Source organism: Oncorhynchus mykiss, chromosome 24 (assembly GCF_013265735.2).
Source record: "Oncorhynchus mykiss isolate Arlee chromosome 24, USDA_OmykA_1.1, whole genome shotgun sequence".
Lineage (NCBI taxonomy): Eukaryota > Metazoa > Chordata > Actinopteri > Salmoniformes > Salmonidae > Oncorhynchus > Oncorhynchus mykiss.
This window is the reverse complement of record NC_048588.1, coordinates 30,880,315-30,902,897: the sequence shown is the minus strand read 5'-3', so window position 1 is coordinate 30,902,897 and position 22,583 is coordinate 30,880,315. Positions and strand designations below refer to the sequence as shown.

At 47.1% G+C, this 22,583-nt stretch overlaps 1 protein-coding gene across 4 annotated transcripts in view; it reads right to left on the bottom strand.

Moving 5' to 3' along the window:
* The window catches only part of LOC110503393 (roundabout homolog 1), a 528,269-nt gene that overhangs the window by 333,213 nt on the left and 172,473 nt on the right, over positions 1 to 22,583 (bottom strand). For all 4 annotated transcript variants that reach the window (XM_036961725.1, XM_036961721.1, XM_036961723.1 and 1 more), the window contains exon 3: positions 21,957 to 22,049. In XM_036961725.1, the coding sequence (XP_036817620.1) occupies positions 21,957 to 22,049 (93 nt within the window). The remainder of the gene's footprint in view (positions 1 to 21,956; positions 22,050 to 22,583) is intronic.

Genomic DNA, 22,583 nt, shown 5'->3' with positions numbered 1-22,583 from the left:
GAGAACGCGAGCTCCTTTCCACGAGCTCGGTGACGCAGATCAACCCGTCGCTCAATGCGAATAGCGAGTTCAATCAGGGAATCCACGCTGGAAGGGACCTCCCGGGAGAGAATCTCATCCTTTACCTCTGCGCGGAGACCCTCCAGAAAACGAGCGAGCAAAGCCGGCTCGTTCCAGCCACTGGAGGCAGCAAGAGTGCGAAACTCAATAGAGTAGTCTGTTATGGATCGATTACCTTGACATAGGGAAGACAGGGCCCTGGAAGCCTCCTCCCCAAAAACAGATCGATCAAAAACCCGTATCATCTCCTCCTTAAAGTCCTGATACTGGTTAGTACACTCAGCCCTTGCCTCCCAGATTGCCGTGCCCCACTCACGAGCCCGTCCAATAAGGAGAGATATGACGTAGGCGACACGAGCAGTGCTCCTGGAGTAAGTGTTGGGCTGGAGAGAAAACACAATATCACACTGGGTGAGGAACGAGCGGCATTCAGTGGGCTCCCCAGAGTAACACGGCGGGTTATTGATTCTGGGCTCCGGAGATTCGAAAGCCCTGGAAGTGGCCGGTGGATCGAGGCGGAGATGGTGAACCTGTTCTGTGAGGTTGGAGACTTGGGTGGCCAGGGTCTCAACGGCATGTCGAGCAGCAGACACTTCCTGCTCGTGTCTGCCTAGCATCGCTCCCTGGATTCCGACGGCTGAGTGGAGAGGATCCGAAGTCGCTGGGTCCATTCTTGGTCGGATTCTTCTGTTATGGTGAGTGAATGAGGACCCAAAAGCGAACTAACTTAAACAGAGCTTCTTTAATAACCAAACATAGGTAGGCTCAGATAGACCGGCAGATTCCGACAGGACAGGACAAGGTTACAGCAAACATGACGATAGTCTGGCTCAGGCATGAAACACAAACAAACAAGAATCCGACAAGGACAGGAGCAGAAACAGAGAGAGATATAGGGACCTAATCAGAGGGAAACAGGGAACAGGTGGGGAACGGGTAGTTAGAGGAGACAAGGGACAGCTGGGGGAAAGCGGGGGAGAAAAGGTAACATAACAACGACCAGCAGAGGGAGACAGGGTGAAGGGAAAGGACAGAGACAAGACACAACATGACAGTAGAGGGATAGAGAGGTTAGGAGACTGTAATGTAAAGGGATAGAGAGGTTGGTAGACTGGAATGTAGAGGGATAGAGAGGCTAGGAGACTGGAATGTAGAGGGACAGAGAGGTTGGTAGACTGGAATGTAGAGGGATAGAGAGGTTAGGAGACTGGAATGTAGAGGGACAGAGAGGTTGGTAGACTGGAATGTGGAGGGATAGAGAGGTTAGGAGACTGGAATGTAGAGGGACAGAGAGGTTGGGAGACTGGAATGTAGAGGGATAGAGAGGTTGGAAGACTAGAATGTAGAGGGATGGAATGTAGAGGGATAGAGAGTTTGGTAGACTGGAATGAGTAGACTGTCTGGCTGACAGCATTGATTTACATCAGCATCTCCTAGTACAGGTTCCTCTCTCCTCTCTGTAGACACCAGACCAGTGGGTGAACAGAAGCCCAGTGGTGCAGACTGATAGGACTACCTATGGCTTATTCTGTTCTTTCTATCTCTTCCTCTCTGTAGACACCAGACCAGTGGGTGAGCAGAAGCCCAGTGGTGCAGACTGATAGGACTACCTATGGCTTATTCTGTTCTTTCTATCTCTTCCTCTCTGTAGACACCAGACCAGTGGGTGAACAGAAGCCCAGTGGTGCAGACTGATAGGACTACCTATGGCTTATTCTGTTCTTTCTATCTCTTCCTCTCTGTAGACACCAGACCAGTGGGTGAGCAGAAGCCCAGTGGTGCAGACTGATAGGACTACCTATGGCTTATTATGTTCTTTCTATCACTTCCTCTCCGATGGAATAACTGTGTCTTTTTTCCCCCTACTTCCTGTAGAAAGGAACTAGTGTATGAGTGATACAGGATGTAATGTTGGTCACGTGACTCACAGAGATACTGTACATCATGTGGAATGGTGAGGCCTCTGTGTCACACCATGGGTTTATTGAGAAAGAAGAGGATCGTCTGTATCCTACGTTGTGGTCCTCTTGGGAGAGATACAGAATCCAGTGGCCGTGACAGATACAGTACTTAGCATTAGCTGGAGGACGGAGCAGGAAGTGGGGTGAGGGAGGAGGACAGACTACATCTCAAGCTGTCTCAGACTGAAATATTTCTACACAGAGGGAGATGACCTGGAGTCATGAGGAAGTAACAATTCATACTGATGTCACTGTACTCCTCCAGCTGCAATGGGAGCCCGCAAATCATCTCTGATTGGACGTTGAGGGAGCGGTGCGGCTCCAGACGCACAACACAGACCATAACCATCCTTATGAGACTATTAATGCTCACATCAAGCAACACTAATACACTGCATCTAATGAAATATTTCACTATTCAGAAATTGACAAATGGCATGTGAACATTTACTCCATCTGTTTCTTAAAAGCTACAAATGTGCAATAAATCTCTGTTAATAGCTGTACATCAGAAGATAATGTTGTTAACATTGGAACAGGTAGAACTAACACGTCATTATGGTAAAGATTTATCTCTCAGGCACACAGTAAATCACAGGAACATAACGTTGAGCTTTCACCCCCGCTAGACAGTCTGACACACACAGTAGACAGGAGATACACAAGATATAGTGAATGTCTAAGGCCTCAGACAGGGGGTTCGAACCCTGACATAGAGGGAGAGACTTATGGACAGGGACACACGGGCAGATTCTGTAGGGAGTGGATGTGAAATACTAAATGCAGTCACTTCATCTCCCTGGGACACAGAGGAGACTGTCAGTCTCCTGTGCTCCACTGGTTACCCTTTTCTCATGGCAACAGACCACAAATCTTTGCTTTTTGGTTGATTCTTTCCAGTGTGTCAAATAGTTATATTTTTGCTGTCTCATAATTTGGTTCGGTTTAAATGTGTTTCTGTCCTGGGGCTCTGTGGGATCTGTTTGTATTTCTGAACAGAGCCCCAGAACCAGCTGGCTGAGGGGACTCTTCTCTAGGTTCATGTAGAAAATGTGTGGCCATTGCCTCTCTCTCTCTCAATTCAATTCAGTTCAAGGGGCTTTATTGGCATGGGAAACACATGTTAACATTGCCAAAGCAAGTGAGGTAGATAATATACAAAAGTGAAAAAAACAACAACAATAAACAGTAAACATTACATATCTCTCTCTCTCTCTCTCCCTCTCTCTCCCTCTCTCTCCCTCTCTCTCCCTCTCCCTCCCTCTCCCCCCCCCCCCCCCCCCTCTCTCTCTCTCTCTCTCTCATGAACAACCCTCTGGTGTCCCAGGTCTCTGTGTCACAACCCAAGAATGTGTCTCAAAGCTAGCCATCTGGTCTCTAGCCCAGCCAGAATAAAGTAAACCTGCACAAGTAAACCCTACAAACCAGCCAGAAAGCCATGTAAAAAGGCAAACAATGTTTCCTGTCAACATCACATGCATGAAGTCACTAAGAAGAACAGGGAGAAAGAGGGAGAAAGCAGAAAGAGAAGACAGAGAAAGAGAGGGGGAGGGAGAGGATATAGTGAGGGAGAGGGGGAGAGAGGGAGGGAGGAGGAGAGGATAGAGTGAGGGAGAGAGGGGGAGATAAGGAGAGAGGGGAGAAAGGGAGAGGGAGAGAGAGAGAGAGAGGATAGAGAGGGAGAGAGAGCAAGAGAGAGAGAGGGAGAGGATAGAGAGAGGGAGAGAGCGCGAGAGAGGAAGAGGATAGGGAGGGGGTGAGAGTATAGAGAGAAAGAGAGAGGGGGAGAGAGGGAGGATAGAAAAGGGAAGAGAGGATAGAGTGAGGGAGAGCAGGGGAGAGGATAGGTAGAGGGAAAGAGGGGGATAGAGAGAGGGAGAGAGGGGGAGGGAGGATAGAGAGGAAAGAGTGAGGGGCAGAGGATAAAGAGAGGGGGAGAGAGTAAGGATAGAGAGAGAGGGAAAGAAGGCGAAGGATAGGGAGAAGGGGAGGATAGAGAGAGCGAGAGAGGTGGGGAGGATATAGATAATTGGAGAGAGGGAGGATAGAGAGGGACAGGGGGAGGATAGAGAGAGGGAGAGAGAGAGAGGATAGAGAGAGGGAGAGAGGGGGAGTATAGGGAGAGGGGGAGAGGGGAGTAAGGGAGGGAGGAGGAGAGGATAGAGTGAGGGGCAGAGGATAAAGAGAGGGGGAGAGAGTGAGGATAGAGAGAGTGAAAGAGTGCAAAGGATAGGGAGAAGGGGAGGATAGAGATAGCGAGAGAGGTGGGGAGGATATAGAGAATTGGAGAGAGGGAGGATAGAGAGGGACAGGGGAATATAGAGAGAGGGAGAGGATAGAGAGAGGGAGAGAGGGGGAGGATAGGGAGAGGGGGAGAGAGGGAATGGATAGAGAGGGGGAGAGAGGATAGAGAGAGGGAGAGAGGGGGAGTATGTAGGTTACAGAGGGGGAGAGAGGGAGAGAGGGGGGAGAGAGATAGGGAGAGAGGGGGGAGGATAGGGAGAGGGGGAGAGGATAGAGAGAGGGACAGAGAGGGAGAGAGGGGGATGGGGGAGAGAGTGGGAGAGAAGATAGAGAGAGGGGGAGAGGATAGAGAGAGGTGGAGAGGATAGAGAGAGGGGGAGAGGATAGAGAGAGAAGGAGGGAGTGAGAGGGGGACAAGATGGCGAGAGGGGTAAGGATAGAGAGAGGGGGAGAGTGTAGAGAGAGGAGGAGAAAGTGCGAGGGGGAGAGGATAGAGAGAGGGGGAGTGGATAGAGAGAGTGGGAGTGGATAGAGAGAGGGGGAGTGGATAGAGAGAGAGGTAGAGAGGGGGAGAGAGGGGGAGAGGATAGAGAGAGGTGGAGTGGATGGAGAGATGGGGAGTGGATAGAGAGAGGGGAGTGGATAGAGAGAGGGGGAGAGGATAGAGAGAGGGGGAGAGGATAGAGAGAGGTGGAGTGGATGGAGAGAAGGGGAGTGGATAGAGAGAGGGGTAGAGAAGTGGAGAGAGGGGGAGAAGATAGAGAGAGGTAGAGTGGATGGAGAGAAGGGGAGTGGATAGAGAGAGGGGTAGAGAAGGGGAGAGAGGGGGAGAAGATAGAGAGAGGTGGAGTGGATAGAGAGAAGGGGAGTGGATAGAGAGAGGGGTAGAGAAGGGGAGAGAGGGGGAGAAGATAGAGAGAGGGGAGGAGAGGGTGATAACACAGTGAGGCAAGGGGCACAATGAGGGGGAGGGTGAAAAACAGGCTGTTGCTTTTCCGCTTGCCTGCGCAGACTCAATCCCCCTCTCCCGAGGTCTTTTAATGGGGCTCACATTAGCTTCTGTTTAGCGTCAGCACCAACATGGCCTGTGGAGAATGATTAAAATAAGCCTGCTATCATGAAAGGTCCTGACAACAACAACAAAACACAGTCAGTCTCCTGTAACTTTCCTGCTATTATATTTGAGGATAGAGAGAGAGGGGAAGAGAATAGATAGAGGGAGAGAGGGGGAGAGAGGAAAGAGATATGGAGGGAGGGAGAGAGAGGGAGAAAAGATAGGGAGAGGAAGAGAGGGTAAGTATCGCGAGAGGGAGAGCGGTGTGGTAGAGAGAGAGAGGGGAGAGGATAGAGAGTGGAGGAGAGAGCGTGGTTAGAGAGGGGGAGAGAGGGAGAGAGGGGGAGAGAGGAAAGAGTGAGGGAGAGAGGGGGAGAGAGGGAGGATAGAGAGAGGGAGAGAGGGGGGATAGAGAGAGGGAGAGGGGAGGAGGATAGAGAGAGGGAGAGAGAGGGAGACAGGGGGAGAGGATAGATAGAGGGGGACAGGATATAGAAAGGGAGAAAGGATAGAGAGAGGGAGAGAGGATAGAGAGAGGGGGAGAGAGAGAGGGAGAGGATAGAGAGAGGGGGAGAGAGGGAGAGAGGGGGAGAGTGAGAGATTGGGAGAGGATAGAGAGAGGTGGAGAGGATAGAGAGAGGGGAGAGGATAGTGAGAGGGGGAGAGGATAGAGAGAGGGGGAGAGGATAGAGAGAGGAGAGGATAGAGAGAGGGGGAGAGGATAGAGAGAGGGGGAGAGGATAGTGAGAGGTGGAGAGGATAGTGAGAGGTGGAGAGGATAATGAGAGGGGGAGAGGATAGAGAGAGGGGGAGAGGATTGTGAGAGGTGGAGAGGATAGTGAGAGGTGGAGAGGATAGAGAGAGGGGAGAGGATAGTGAGAGGGGGAATGGATAGTCAAAGGGGAGGTGGAGAGGATAGTGAGAGGGGGAGAGGATAGAGAGAGGGGGAGAGGATAGTGAGAGGTGGAGAGGATAGTGAGAGGTGGAGAGGATAGTGAGAGGCGGAGAGGATAGTGAGAGGTGGAGAGGATAGTGAGAGGTGGAGAGGATAGTGAGAGGTGGAGAAGATAGAGAGAGGGGAGAGGATAGTGAGAGGGGGAGAGGATAGTGAGAGGTGGAGGGGGAGAGAAGGGGAGAGAGGGGGAGAGGATAGAGAGAGGGGAAGAGAAGGGGAGAGAGGGGGATGCCACAGTGAGGCAAGGGGCACAATGAGGGGGAGGGTGATAAACAGGCTGCTGCTTTTCCGCTTGCCTGCGCAGACTCAATCCCCCTCTCCCAGGGTCTTTTAATGGGGCTCACTGTTTAGCGTCAGCACCAACATGGCCTGTGGAGAGTGATTAAAATAAGCCTGCTATCATGAAAGGTCCTGACAACAACAACAAAACACAGTCAGTCTCCTGTAACTTTCCTGCTATTAATTTTGATGTAAGACGTTACTGTGGCCAGACTATACATTCCCTGTCATTCGTTTATCGTCTGTATTTGTTCCTACATAAGACTTCTCTGTCCCACTAAGGAGAGATGTAGTTTCACGCATCAGGAATACATTTGTGCATAGCGTGGTGTGAGTTAAGAACACTACGAGACACTGCCGGGTACTGAATAAAGACGTTCAACATTACAGATTGATATGCTCCACATCTCCACTGTGTTTTGTACTGGAGTCCACGGTAGCCAAGCTGTGTGTTGACATGCACGGCTGCACTGGCAGAACGGGCTGACAAGATTTGAACACAATTAGAGGAAACAAAAGTGTCTCCGCTGACTCTCCCCGGGACTCTCTCTCGTCTCATTGTCATGTCACAGCTTGTTGAATGACCTACGTCCTGCTCCTGTCCCCTCTCTCTCTTCTCTCTCTCTCTCCCTCATAGAGAAGCATGGTGGGAGAAACAAGTAGCATTGTGTTTTCATGCTTAATTGGCTTAATTGGTTTAGTGGCTGGAGAGGTTTTAATGACAGAGAGAGCGAGAGAGGGAGAGCAGTAACTGAGCAAAGGGATGCTTTTGTCTTCAACTTTATTGGGCCCTCATCACAATGGTCTCCTCAGCCAATCAGAGCATGACAAGCTGCTGGACAAGACCCTGACCAGCAGTGGAGCTCGATAAGTAAAACAAACCCAGTGTTCTCATGGTGAATGATGTCACAACGTAGTTCATTTACCTCTTAGTTACATTGTTGCTTCATCAATTACCAGTGTTCTGTTCTTTTCAGTACTTTGTAACAGTCAAGCAATTTGTAATGACTAAATATGCTGACAAAGAAACAGGTTGAACACCAACATTCAGTCAAGCAAAACTTTATTTAATGTCTGCCAGAAAATCATAATTTTATAATCTCACAATAAAGAGGGATTTTACAGCACATTGGGCAAAAAAATAGACAAGCTTCAGAAGCCTGTGATAAAGCTTAGCATTGGTATTCATTTTACCAGACTGTCAGAAAAATTGAAAGAAAATTTAGGAAACGTTGACATCTTAAATAAGTGACAAAAGAACTGAGTTTCCTGCCAGGTTGCAGGACTGAAAGGATTAGAGAGAGAGAGACATGGCCATGTAATGAGGAAGAGGGGAGGAGGAGAAGGGGGAGGAAGAGGAGGAGGAAAAAGAGAGAGTATGGGAGAGACATGGTATTGTGGTGGGGGTAAGGAAGAGAGGGAGGAGCAGGAGAGTGGGGAGGAAGAGGATGAGGAGGAGGAGGAGGAAAAAGAGAGAGTATGGGAGAGACATGGTATTGTGGTGGGGGTAAGGAAGAGAGGGAGGAGCAGGAGAGTGGGGAGGAAGAGGGGGAGGAAGAGGAAAGGGGGAAACGCCACAGCTTCATGATGAGGTTGTCTGGGTAACCTACACCCTGGGGTGAGGGCGCGGAGTGTGTGTGTGTGTGTGTGTGTGTGTGTGTGCCTCCGAACAATGCTATCGCTCGATGAGGTTATTCCACTGCTATTGCTGACTCATGTTCTACCTTTTTAAGACATGTCATGATTGCTGTTTGTCAAGGGAAGATGGCGCCAACAGTCATGGCAGATCTGCTTCTAGCGCCTAAGGAACTTTGCAGTATTTTGTTTTTGTGTGTGTGTTATTTCTTACATTATTAGCCCAGATTTTTTTGGGTGTTATTACATACAGCCGGAAATAACTTTTTTATCAGAGAAGTGGTAACTCACCAGCATTACGAATGCGACTTTCACTAATTGGATCCTTTGTTTGTACCCCCCAGGGCAATATAACTGATTCCAGAGGCTGCTCCAAAACATAGCCGATGGAGAAGAGGTATTCGGAGTGGACTTCTAGTTTGACTCAGGAGGCGTGCCCACCGCCCACCTCTTCCGAGTATATTACTCGCTTATGTTCAGTCTCTGGACAATAAAGTAGACAAGGTCAGGGTGAAGACCTTCTTCCAGAGAGACACCAGGGATTGTAACATATACTTGGGATATACTGTTCCTGTCCATACAACCAGCTGGGTTCTCAGCACATTGCGTAGATAGGAATAAAGAAAGGTGGGGTTGTATTTTTCATGATTAACTACTCATGGTGTGATTGCAATAACATACAGAAACTCAAGTCCTTTGTTTCACCCGATCTAGAATGCCTCACAAATCAATTACCTCCCAAGATAATTCTCTTCGGTTATAGTCACAGCCATGTATATTTCCCCTCATGCCGATACTATGATGGCCCTCAAAGAACTACACTGGACTTTATGCAAACTGGAAACCACATAACCCGAGGCTGCATTTATTGTAGCTATGGATTTTAACAAGGCAAATTTGATGAAACGACTACCGAAGTTCTACCGACACATTGACTGTAGTACACACTCTGTAAAAACATTGTATGACTGCTACTCAGTGGTCTACAAGGCCCTCCCCCACCCTCCCTTTGAAAAATCTGATCACGACTCAATTTTTCTCCTCCCCTCCTATAGGCAGAAACTCAAACAGGAAGTACCCGTGCTGAGGTCTATTCAATGCTGGTTTGACCAATCGGAATTCATGCTTCAAGATTGTTTTGATATGTTCCTGGTAGCCTCTGAGAATAACATTGATGAATACACAGATATGGTCACTAAGTTCATCAGGAAAACTAGAGGATATGTTATACCCACTGTGACTATTAAAATCTACCCAAACCAGAAACCGTGGATAGGTGGCAGCATTCACGCAAAACTGAAAGCGCAAACCACCACATTTAACCATAGCAAGGCGACTGGGAATATGGCCAAATACAAACAGTGAAGTTATCCCTTCCGTAAGGCAATCAAACATGCAAAACGTCAGTACAGAGACAAATTGGAGTCGCAATTCAATGGCTCAGACACGAGACGTATGTTGCAGGGTCTATAGTCAATCTCGGACTACAAAGGGAAAAGTTGAGGACACCAACGTCTTTTTCCCAGACAAGCTAAACACCTTCTTCACCCGCATTGAGGAAAACACGGTGCCACCGACGTGGCCTACTCCCAAGGACTGTGGGCTCTCCTTCTCCAACGTAAGATATTTAAGCGTGTTAACCCTCGCGTGTTAACCCTCTCAAAGCTGCCGGCCCAGAAGGCATCCCTAGCTGCGTACTCAGAGCATGCGCAGACCAGCTGGCTGGAGAGTTTACGGACATATTCAATCTCTCCCTATCCCAGTCTGCTGTCCCCACTTGCTTCACGATGTCTACCATTGTTCCTGTAACCAAGAAAGCAAAGGTAACTGAATTAAATGACTATCGCCCTGTAGCACTCACTTCTGTCATCATGAAGTGCTTTAGACTAGTTAAGGATCATTTCACCTCTACCTTACCTGACACCCTAGACCTACTTCAATTTGCATACCGCCCCAATAGAGCCAAAGAGGAAGCAATCGCCATTGCACTGCACACTGCCCTATCCCATCTGGATAAGAGGAATACCCATGCAAGCATGCTGTTCATTGACTATAGCTCAGCCTTCAACACCATGGTGCTCTCTAAGCTCATCATTAAGCTTGGGGCCCTGGATCTGAACCCTGTGCAACTGGGTCCTGGACCTCCTGAAGGGCCTCCCCAGGTGGTGAAGGTAGGAAACAACACCTCCACTACACTGATCCTGATTACCAACAATGACGAGACAGCCTACAGGGAGGAGGTGAGGACCCTGGCAGTGGTGTCAGGAAATAAATTCTCCCTCAATGTCAACAAAACAAAGGAGCTGATCATGGACTTCAGGAGACAGCAGAGGGAGCACGTCCCTATCCACATCGATGGGACCTCAGAGGAGAAAGTGAAAATCTTCGTTCCTCAGAGTACATGTCACTGACAATCTGAAATGGTCCACCCATACAGTGCCTCTTCAACCTCAGGCGGCTGAAGAAATTCCTCTTGGCCCCCAAGACCCTCTCAAACTTTTATAGATGCACAATTGAAAGCATCCTGTCAGTGTTTTTAGATTTTTTTGCAAATTTATAAAAAATATTAAACAGAAACACCTTATTTAATTAAGAGTTCAGACTCTTTGCTATGAGACTCGAATTTGAGCTCAGGTGCATCTTGTTTGCATTGATCATCCTTGAGATGTTTCAACAAGTTGATTGGGTTCCACCTTTGGTAAATTCTATTGAATTTACATGATTTCGAAAGGCCAACACCTGTCTATAAAAGGTCCCACAGTTGACAATGCATGGCAGAGCAAAAACCAAGCCATGAGGTCAAAGGAATTGTCTGTAGGGCTCTGAGACAGGATTGTGTCGAGGCACAGATCTGGGGAAGGGTACCAAAACATTTCTTCAGTGTTGAAGGTCCCCAAGAACACAGTGGCCTCCATCATTCTTAAATGGAAGAACTTTAGTATCAACAAGACTCATCCTAGAGTTGTCCGTCCGTGCAAACTGAGCAATCGGGGGAGAGGGGCCTTGGTCAGGGAGATGACCAAGAACCCGATGGCCACTCTGACAGAGCTCCAGAGTTCCTCTGTGGAGATGGGAGAAACTTCCAGAAGCACAATCATCTCTGCAGCACTAATGCGGCCTTTATGGTAGAGTGGCCAGACAGATGCCACTCCTCAGTAAAATGCATATGACAGCCCACTTGGAGTTTGCCAAAAGGTGCCTGAAGGACTCTCAAACCATGAAAAACAAGATTCTCTGGTCTGATGAAACCAAGATTGAACTCTTTGACCTGAATTCCAAGCGTCACGTCTGGAGGAAACCTGGCACCATCCCTATGGTGAAGCATGGTGATGGCAGCATCATGCTGTGGGGATGTTTTTCAGCGGCAGGGACAGAGTGACTAGTCAGGATTGAGGGAAAGATGAAGGGAGAAAAGTACATAGAGATCCTTGATCAAAACCTACTCCATAGCATTTAGGAACTCAGACTGGGGCGAAGGTTCACCTTCTAACAGGACAACAACCCCAAAAGCACACAGCCAAGACAATGCAGGAGTGGCTTTGGGACAAGTCTCAATATCCTTGAGTGGCCCAGCCAGAGACCTGACTTGAACCCGATCTAACATCTCTGGAGAGACCTGAAAATAGCTGCGCAGCGACACTCCCCAGCCAACCTGACAGAGCTTGAGAGGATCGGCAGAGAGGAATGGGAGAAACTCCCCAAATACAAGCTTGTAGCGGCATACCCAAGAAGAGCTGAGGCTGTAAGGCTGTACAGGCTGTACAACAAAGTACTGAGTAAAAGGTTTGAATAGTTATGTAATTGTGATATATATTTTTTCTTCTTTTAAATACCTGCTTTAACTTTGTCATTATGGTGACGATGGAGATTTTTTTTTTATATATATTTTTTTTTTGTTGTTGAATTTTTACCCCTTTTTCTCCCCAATTTCGTGGCATCCAATTGTTTTAGTAGCTACTATCTTGTCTCATCGCTACAACTCCCGTACGGGCTCGGGAGAGACGAAGGTTGAAAGTCATGCGTCCTCCAATACACAACCCAACCAGCCGCACTGCTTCTTTACACAGCGCGCCTCCATCCCGGAAGCCAGCCGCACCAATGTGTCGGAGGAAACACTGTGCACCTGGCAACCTTGGTTAGCGCGCACTGCGCCCGGCCCGCCACAGGAGTCGCTGGTGCGCGATGAGACAAGGACATCCCCACCGACCACACCGACCTAGCGTCGTCCCTTACCTGGACGACGGTAGGCCAATTGTGCGTCGCCCCACGGACCTCCCGGTCGCGGCCGGTTACGACAGAGCCTGGGCACGAACCCAGGGACTCTGATGGCACTGCTGGCGTTGCAGTACAGCGCCACCCGGGAGGCCCGATGAAAAAAAACCTTTTTAATCCATTTTAGAATAAGACTGTAACCTAACAAAATGTTTAAAAATTCAAGGGGTCTGAATACTTTCCGAATGCACTGTATGAAAACAAATATGAGGCAACCATTTAAAAAAATGATTGAAAATGTGTTGAAATTAATGTCGGCGATTATTTGAGCTGAAGCGAGAGAAAATACACTCCGATTTCCGGTATGAAATGTTACCTCTTCACATCTCATATGTTGCCTGACTACAATATTTTATCTAGGTGCGTTAATAAGTAGATGCTGTGTTAATTTTTCGCATGTTTACCTACCTACGTAGATAGCAAGCACATAATAAGTCAATAGGGCTAACTGGCTAACTACTAGTATTGTTAGCTAGCCAGATAGCATCAAAGAATTGTTAGCTAGATACTCACAAAGATTTTACATCTATCTTGCATAATATTCATTTTAGGTCATCTTAGTTTAACAGACAATCTGGTTAGCAACATTATTACGATTCACATATAGCTAGCTGATAGTTATGAAGTAAATTGTTTGCCAATGTGTGGCTGGAAGAAGGTTCAGTGAATGGGGGGTGAAGAGTGAGGTAATACAATCGGGGGAGTGGGAGGTAATACAGTAGGGGGAGTACGAGTGCTTCTCAAATGTATTGTTTTATCCATTCTCCACACTCTCATCATCACAAGAACATACTCAAGAGAACGTGGTCGGAGAATGCACCCGGAGCATGAGAGTGTGGAGCACGGTTGCACATTGAGAAACACCCATGTTCTCAGACCTAACACTACCCACTGGGCACAAACTGGTTGAATCAACATTGCTTCCACGTCATTTTAATGAAATTGAACCAACGTGGAATAGTCGTTGAATTGATGTCTTGACACAGTGGGTACTTCCCTTTTGATTAATCTCCTTCAGCAACCACCAGTCAAACATAATGAATGAATGCATAGGGAAAAATGATCCTCCTAAAGTGTGTACCTTGATCTTTTGAGAGGTAAAACAAATATTCAAACCATTCACTTTGTTTCCTCGCGGTGTTTGTTTTCTCATGGTTTCACACAAAAATCTATAAGTCTCTTTCATTATAAAAAAAAATCTGAGATCAATGACCTATACTGCCACAGAAATGGAAATGAAGTCGGCCATTTTCTTTTTGTGGTTTTCCAAGTGATTCTAGACTGCTCCTTGAACGTTTCCAATTGTATACTTATAATATCATTGTTCAGTGGTTGAGGGAATGGTTTGAGGGAGGCCCAACCACAGTGACTGATCTCTCTAAATGGACCCAGAGCATAGAACAACACAACACAGTGCTTCATGCTAAAAGCATTGCTTTCATTTCTCAAATAAAACGGCTCTTCTCTCTCTCCCCGGTGCGATCACCTGCCAAAACAAACTGTCGCTGTGATGAATGTAATAAATATGATCGGTGGGAGATCTGGTTCTGATGACCTCACACCACGCGCCAATGTCCTGAGAACAGGTGCTGAACCACAGCCAGACCACTGACACCCCTCTCCCAGCACTCCTACGTCCCAACAGCACTGACAGAGAGCCGCAGACATAGTGTTCATCTGTGTGAGGCGTGCGACTATGCAGCTTCATACATATCCATTAAAATGAGTAACAGTTGTCCTAATCATAAAGCTGACAGTTACGGGACTCATCTCTCCTGTAAAGCTAGCTGGAAGGCAGAGCAGAGCTGCAGGGTGTTTGTGGACTCATAAAGAGGCCTAATTGACCAGGAGGCTTAGCAGACACGTGCTCTGACTGTAGAGGAGGCTATTGGGAGGAGCTATAGTAGGATGGATTCATTGTGACGGTTGGAATGGGACTAATGGAACGGAGTCAAACATGTGGTTTCCATATGGTTGATGTGTTTGATACCATTCCATTCTAGCCATTACAATGAGCCCATCCTCCCACATTTTATCCCACCAGCCTCCTCTGGCTGACTGATACCAGGGCTGGGGGTCAATTCGAATTGAAGGCAGTCCATTCAGGAAGCAAACTTAAATAACACTTCACTATTTGAAAAAATGCTATCTATTTTCAACAACGTCTTAATAAACTGAGGAGGAGAAGCTATTTATTTCAAATGATTTTCAATTTTGGCAGAGAGCTTTGAGTGCTATTTCCAAACATCTAACTTTGAACAGCACTGTTTGCATGTAGCTGTGAGTCTGTGTGAAAGGGGCTCCCTGAGGATATTAGCTGTGTTACCTGGGTAATCCACACCTGGCCCAGGTGTGTGGGTGTCTATACTCTCTCTGTGCTCATAAATAAGGTATACATGCACCTGTCCTGGACATTCATGTCTGTACCAACCTGAGGAGGTGGGCCCTATCTTTATCATCGCTGGAGGCTTCCTTGTGTCTCACTGCTGCCAGCCAGGGACCTCACAGGCCTCATCTGCCTCATCACACCAACCCCTATAATATACTATACTTTACTATACTATACTATAATATTCTATACTTTACTTTACTACACTATACTATAATATTCTATACTACTATACTATAATTAAGCAATAATATATTGGCCATATCCCACAAACCCCCGAGGTGCTATTATAAATTGGTTACCAAAGTAATTAGAACTGTAAAAACAAATGTTTTTTTCATACCCATGGTACACTGTCTCATATAACACAGCTTTCAGCCAATCAGAATTCAAACCACCCAGTTTATCATTTACGATAATATACTATACTTTACTATACTAGGCCACCCCTCACAGAGCAACAGAGAATACTGCCGAACACTGACCTCTCTTTCAACTGCATAAGTAAATAAACCTGATGTTTATGTGATCACAAGTCACAAGTACAGACATGATGGAAAGCCTGGGAGCATTGCTATCAGAACCCTCAGCACAACCCAGCACACCTTTAGGCTAAGGTTGAGGCTACAGGGGCTATCCTCTCCCACCCAGCTCTCTCTGTTCTCTCCATTGTGTCAAGGTGGAGGTCAGGTTAGAGGAGAATACACGACCACACAGGGCGGGGGAACAAACACCCCACCCATGGCAACAACCTAGCTACTGAAATCAGCAGTGACAGTGATGCACTAAAAACAACATGGCTGGAAAACAAGACAAAGAGTTCCTCATCCCTGGATGACTTTTCTTAATATTACCAGTGGTGTAAAGTACTTAAGTAAAAATACTTTAAAGTACTACTTAAGTAGTTTTTGGGGGTATCTGTACTTTACTTTACTATTTATATTTTTGACAATTTATACTTTTACTTCACTACATTCCTCAATAAAATAATATACTTCCTACTCCATACATTTTCCCTGACACCCAAAAGTACTCATTACATGTTGAATGCTTAGCAGGACAGGAAAATGGTCCAATTCACTCACTTATTAAGAGAACATCCCTGGTCATCAATCAATCAATCAAATTTATTTTTTATTTATATAGCCCTTCGTACATCAGCTGATATCTCAAAGTGCTGTACAGAAACCCAGCCTAAAACCCCAAACAGCAAGCAATGCAGGTGAAGAAGCACGGTGGCTAGGAAAAACTCCCTAGAAAGGCCAAAACCTAGGAAGAAACCTAGAGAGGAACCAGGCTATGTGGGGTGGCCAGTCCTCTTCTGGCTGTGCCGGGTGGAGATTATAACAAAACATGGTCAAGATGTTCAAATGTTCATAAATGACCAGCATGGTCGAATAATAATTGGTCATCCCTACTGCTTCTGATCTGGAGGACTCAATAAACACACATGCTTCATTGATAAATTATGTCTAAGTGTTGGTGTGCTGGCTATCCATAAATAAATAAATAAAAACTGGTTTGCTTATTATAAGGAATTTTAAATGATATATACTTTCCCTTTACTTTTGATACAAGTGTATTTTAGCAATTACATTTACTTTTGATACTTAAGTACAATTAAAACCAAATACTTTTAGACTTTTATTCAAGCAATATTTTATTGGGTGACTTTCACTTTTACTTGAGTCATTTTCTATTTCTAGGTATTTTTACTTTTACTCAAGTTTAACAGTTGGGTGCTTTTTCCATCACTGAATATTACACGCTGTCCCCTTCAATTTGGGTAATCAAAAATGCACCTGCCTGACAGTCATGAAGACACCATATGGACATCCAGGCACAATACAAAGGGAGGCATTAAATCTCCCTCCCTCCCTCCCTCCCTCCCTCCCTCCCCACAGCTGGTGTAGAGTGTAGCCTATTCACATGATAGGCAGAAAAACACTGTAATTACCCAGGAGTCTCTCTGTTTGGATATGAGATGGGTGTTGGGGAGGACAGGAGGCGGAGCTGGTTATTAACACATTACACCTTTCCTTCCATGATAATCATAACATCAGCCATTAAACCAATGTAATTCCTCTAACCCTGAACCTCAAACATGGATGTTCTTGTTTCTAGGTTTAATTATTATTTGTGTACTTGTTTGACATTTCTACTGCACTGTTAGGAGCTAGTAACACAAGCATTTCGCTGCACCTGCTATAACATCTGCTAAAACTGTGTACGTGACCAATATTTTGACTTGATTTGATATTTGGATTTAAATAATCTAACCCCATTGTCCCTCTTTTAACCCACATTTCTTTCTCTTTATTTTACTCGATCTTATTCCCACTCCAACCCCTCTTGACAGCATTAGTGGAATGGCTAATAGAGCTATTTCCTGGGACAGCGGTAAGTTAAGCTGTGAGGATCAGAGAGATGAAAAGAGATTGGACAGGGAACAGGGTCACCATCCAGTTTCTGTGGCCCTACACAAAAGGATCGCTCCAAACTGGATCAGCTCTACACACGAACATCACTCTCTTTCCCTGCATCATGAGCGCCGGGCCACTTATGAGCATAAAGGAGGGTTGGTGTGGAGACGTGACACACACAGGGGATGCAGCACCGTAGCGATGGCACTCTGGTGTAATGTATGTGGGTGGGCTGACACAGGCAGGCAGGCTGATTGGTTTGCAGGGTGGAGACTCAAGGCCAGAGCAGGGTATGTAACGAGAGGAGAGGACGGATGGGGAATAGAGCTGTACATCTTTCTCACTGTAAAGCTGTCAGACAGCCGCATAGTGCCGCTCCACCTCCACATCAATCAGGGATAAACAAAGTAATGTAACCCACCCACCCACTCACCCACCCACTCACCCACTCACTCACTCACTCACCCACCCACTCACTCACTCACTCACTCACTCACTCACTCACTCACTCACTCACTCACTCACCCACCCACCCACCCACCCACTCACCCACTCACCCACTCACCCACTCACTCACCCACCCACTCACCCACCCACCCACTCACCCACTCACCCACTCACTCACCCACTAACACACCCACCCACCCACTCACCCACTCACCCACTCAATCACCCACTAACCCACCCACCCACCCACCCACTCACTCACCCACCCACCCACCCACTCACTCACTCATTCACTCACTCACTCACTCACTCACTCACTCACTCACTCACTCACTCACTCACTCACCCACTCACCCACTCACTCACCCACTCACCCACTCACCCACCCACCCACACACTCACTCACCCACTAACCCACCCACCCACCCACTCTCCCACCCACCCACCCACCCACCCACCCACCCACCCACCCACTCACCCACTCACTCACCCACTCACTCACTCACCCACTCACCCACTCACTCACCCACTCACCCACTCACACACTCACTCACCCACTAACCCACCCACCCACCCACTCTCCCACCCACCCACTCACCCACTCACCCACCCACCCACTCACCCACTCACTCACCCACTCACTCACTCACTCACCCACCCACCCACCCACCCACTCACCCACCCACCCACCCACCCACTCACCCACTCACCCACCCACTCACCCACCATGGGCCATGAATATCAACACAGCCCACAATACAGACCTCATGGACACAACATAGGACAATGTGCCCTTACTTTGATCACTTGCAATACAACTAGTAGATCCCTGAAGCAGAAAGATAACGGTGCAGAAGTAGAGAGATGGCGAAGGCTAGCCTGGCCTGACATTCTCCATCTCCATCTATTCAGTCAGAAAAGCAACTACCGTCTCTCATTCAGACCATCTCTAGTTTCCCATCAACCCATCTGTTATTACAGTGAATGTCTGACACTAGACATTCAGGGGCACACACATGGAGAGAATATGAAATAAAGCGGCTGTCTAGACCCATTCTGTTCTACAGCCAATCAACAGTGGCAGTGCGGCGACCTTCAATTTCCTCACTTTCCTCTGCGTCTTTATTTCCAGAAACGGACAAATAGATCGTCAGGCGGCGCTGTGATCGCTGCCATACTTTGTGATGTGTGACAGACGCAGTGGTAGTTGTGGACAGTGAGGGGAGATGATCTGAGATGGACTGCTCTAAAGTCAAGCTCAGCCTTTCATGCTACAGCAGGAGAACCACAGACCTGTCTCCTCTCCTTTCTCTGTCTTTGTGTCTGTCACTGCCAACTACAGTGCAGTGTGGCAGCTAACATACTGCAAGTGCTGCTGGGGGTTTAGCATGCAGCTTTAATTATTCTGTTTTGAATCTGGTCGCTCTCCTTTATTATGGACATACATTTACAATGCACTTTGACTTCAGGATGCAATTTGTGAGAGCTGGCTGTCTGGCTGGCTGACTGGTTGGCTGGCTGGCTGGCTGACTGGCTTGTTGACTGGCTGGCTGGCTGCTGAGAGTAATAATCAAGTCTGTTAGAGGAGCATAAAAAACACCAATCTTAACACTCAGGTAACCTTCAGGTCAAGAGTGTGCCGCCACAGATTGAAAGTTATATGATGGTATTTTGAGATCATCCATACACACAGTTAGGCTGATAATAAAGGCTTTATAGTCATTCTTCAACAAATCAAGCGATTCCAATCTGTTATTATCCTAGTAGTTATCACCGTGGACATGTTACAATGAACATACCACCTGCTCATATTAGATACATATGTGTTATAACTATGAGTAAAGTGTCATTTATTTACAGTAACCCTAAAGCATGAATCTAGAATGTGGCTCTGAGACCACCATCCACGGGGGACACACAGACCAAAAAGCACAGACCAAAATGCACCTCCCAAAAATTCCCAATCAACGTGTCTCTGGTATGTGTCCCCTATGCATTTGATTGTGTTGACAGTTGGAGAAAAAAAGCTTGAGCTGCGTTTAGAATTTGAACAGTATGAAAGCCAACGGTCCAATAGATTGCTGTGCGTATACGGACACGTTTGGTACTCTGATAGAACCTTAATGCAAAGGTCAGACCGCATCATACTTCTGTAGGGCCCTGTATGGAGTGGTGTCACAGCGAACCTGTCCTCTCCTTACCCTGCTGTCATTCAGCTCAATGTCCTCTGTTGTCTGTTGGGATCTGCCACTTACCTCAGCCACAATGATCACAAGGGGGTTCAATGGCAAAAATAAAAACAGTGAACCACATGAAGTATCCGATACTATACCGTGTGGCCCTCTCAAGGTGAACTTCAATTGAACTCCTGCTAAAAAGTGGCAGTTTTCAAACTAATCTGCAGGTCAACCCAGGCAGGCAGTGTGTAAAAGGAGTCCTTGGCTGCAGCCCGATCTGTCCTAGCAGCAGCAGACTGAATTATTAGGTCACCTAATAGCTTCATTTCCCTGGCTGGGACACATCGATTTCCCTCATTCCATGCACAGTTGGATTAAACGGCCGGATTAAAGATGATCTCCTGGAACTGTCATTATAGCAGATTAATGAGGGGGGCCACTCAAACAGGTTTAAACGCCTCCCACCCTGACCATGAACCCGTATGCAGAGAGGCAGAAATTATATGATTTTTCCAGATTAAATCTTCACATGAATTATGCCAAAACAGGGCAAACGGTTTTAAAGAGCAATATGTAACTCTGATCTGTATCCAGTTCAACAATCTAATAGTGACACAACAATACAGAAATAGAGGATTTTAGCTAGTCCATGTTCTGTATGTCAAGGCACATAAAACGGTGAAGCAATACAGACATACCAGTCTGTATCAGCTTTAGATTATATCATTTTCACATGTTTCTGTGACACTGGCAGCGATCCCCATATTTACTGGGGTTCTAAAACCTTCCCTTCTTGGCGATCCTATCCTCCACCACACACGGTGATGGACCCTGGTAATGGCTCTAGCAGTTCATATTGAACTTCCTGTTCCTGCAGGAGACTTCCTGGAGCCTAGAGAGGCTGTGTGTGTGAGGTCCGGTAAATCACCAGGGCTCCTCACACACAGTGACAACACAGTGGAGACACTTCTATTCCCCTCATGTCAGGAAGACGAAGCAAAAACAAACCAAACACACGCCTCGTCTGTAATCAGCTCCAGACCGTGTGTGTGTCTGTGTGTGTGTGTGTGTCTGTGTGTGTGTGTGTGTGTGTGTGTGTGTGTGTGTGTGTGTGTGTGTGTTAGCTCAGTCCCTCAGGTTGGTCCCATTTCCTATTCCTCATCACCCCTCAGAGCCCTCTGACCCTGGGAGACACCGTCTATGTCAACTGAAACACCACTCAGCACACTGCACCGCGGTCTCCCACACATCTCCTCTTTCTGTACTCACAAATGGAAACCTATCTAGTCTCTGGTCATTTATTCACAAAATGATCAACACGTTTGATTTCCATTTTTCTTAGGTAGTGTTGGAGCTCAGAGGGAGACACAGGCAGTTTGCCTTATGCAGTTACTCACAGTGTTCTGTGCATTAACATGGTATGCAGTGAACAGGGGAATTCTTAATGCTTATATAGAAGATGTCTACACTAAGATCATTCACCTAAATGCACATTGTAATCTCTGATAACTATAGAGGATAAGAGGTTTATATACCAGGTGTGACAGAATATGTTTCATATGATCTGCCATTTCTTCACTCCAAGTTCAGAAAGAATATGACAGTTGCTATGCAGACAATAATGTCACGATTACAACTTTAAAACCCACCTTCTTGAATTAGTCACTATTGTGCCTCACCCAGTGTAATCAATTCCTCCAACCTCACATTATAAATGACTAATGTTTCACAGATACAACTTTGAGCAGCATAAAGACTTACAGATGGATGGATAGGCTAGAGAACATGAGAAAACTCAAGAGAACCTCTGATAGAAAAGTATGTGTTGCAATAAGAGGGAGAGAAGACTGGACATGACAGAGTCATTGGAAACATTTAACTGAGTCAACACACACACACACACACACACACACACACACACACACACACACGCACACACACACACACACACACACACACACACACACACACACACACACACACACACACACACACACACACACACACACACACACAAACACACAAGGGTTGACCATAGTAACATGAAGCAGCATCAGTACCTGTGTAGCCCAGGGAGTTGTCATCCTCGTGTTCTGAGGTGGGGGCCGAGGTGGCCCCTTCACTGGCCCCGTCCTGAGTGGCAGCGCCCGTGTCTGTCGGAAATAATACCACAGAGACTGAGACCCCTGGCACACTATCATTACCGGACACGACCAGTGCCCATGCCCCTATGCCCATCTGGCACAGGCAGCACAACACACTCAGCAGTGCCAGGCTCAGAGGGTGCCACAGCCCACCCACCCGATATCCTCTGTGGGAGGGACCACCCACCCACATCTCTGGCTGTATCCAAGATCCAACAGTCGTCAAGATAATATCCAACGAGACTCTGACTGAGACAATAATAATCCTGGACAGTAGTGCCACAGTGTGTCAATCAGCTTTCTTTTAAAGATCCGTCAGGGAAGGCTGTCAGTCTCAATGGGAGAGAACTGTAGGGTTGTCTATCTCCTAGGCTCTGTGGTAGTGTGTCCCCATGCTGCGTTGTGGTGTGGTGGTTGTGGTGTGTATGTCTCTGTGTGTGTGTGCAGAATGGGAGTCCTCTAGCCCCCCAACAACCATGTCTGGCTGCACTCCTGAGGGACCATATGGGCAGGGCAGAGTGGGGAGGGTTAGGGTTAGGGCAC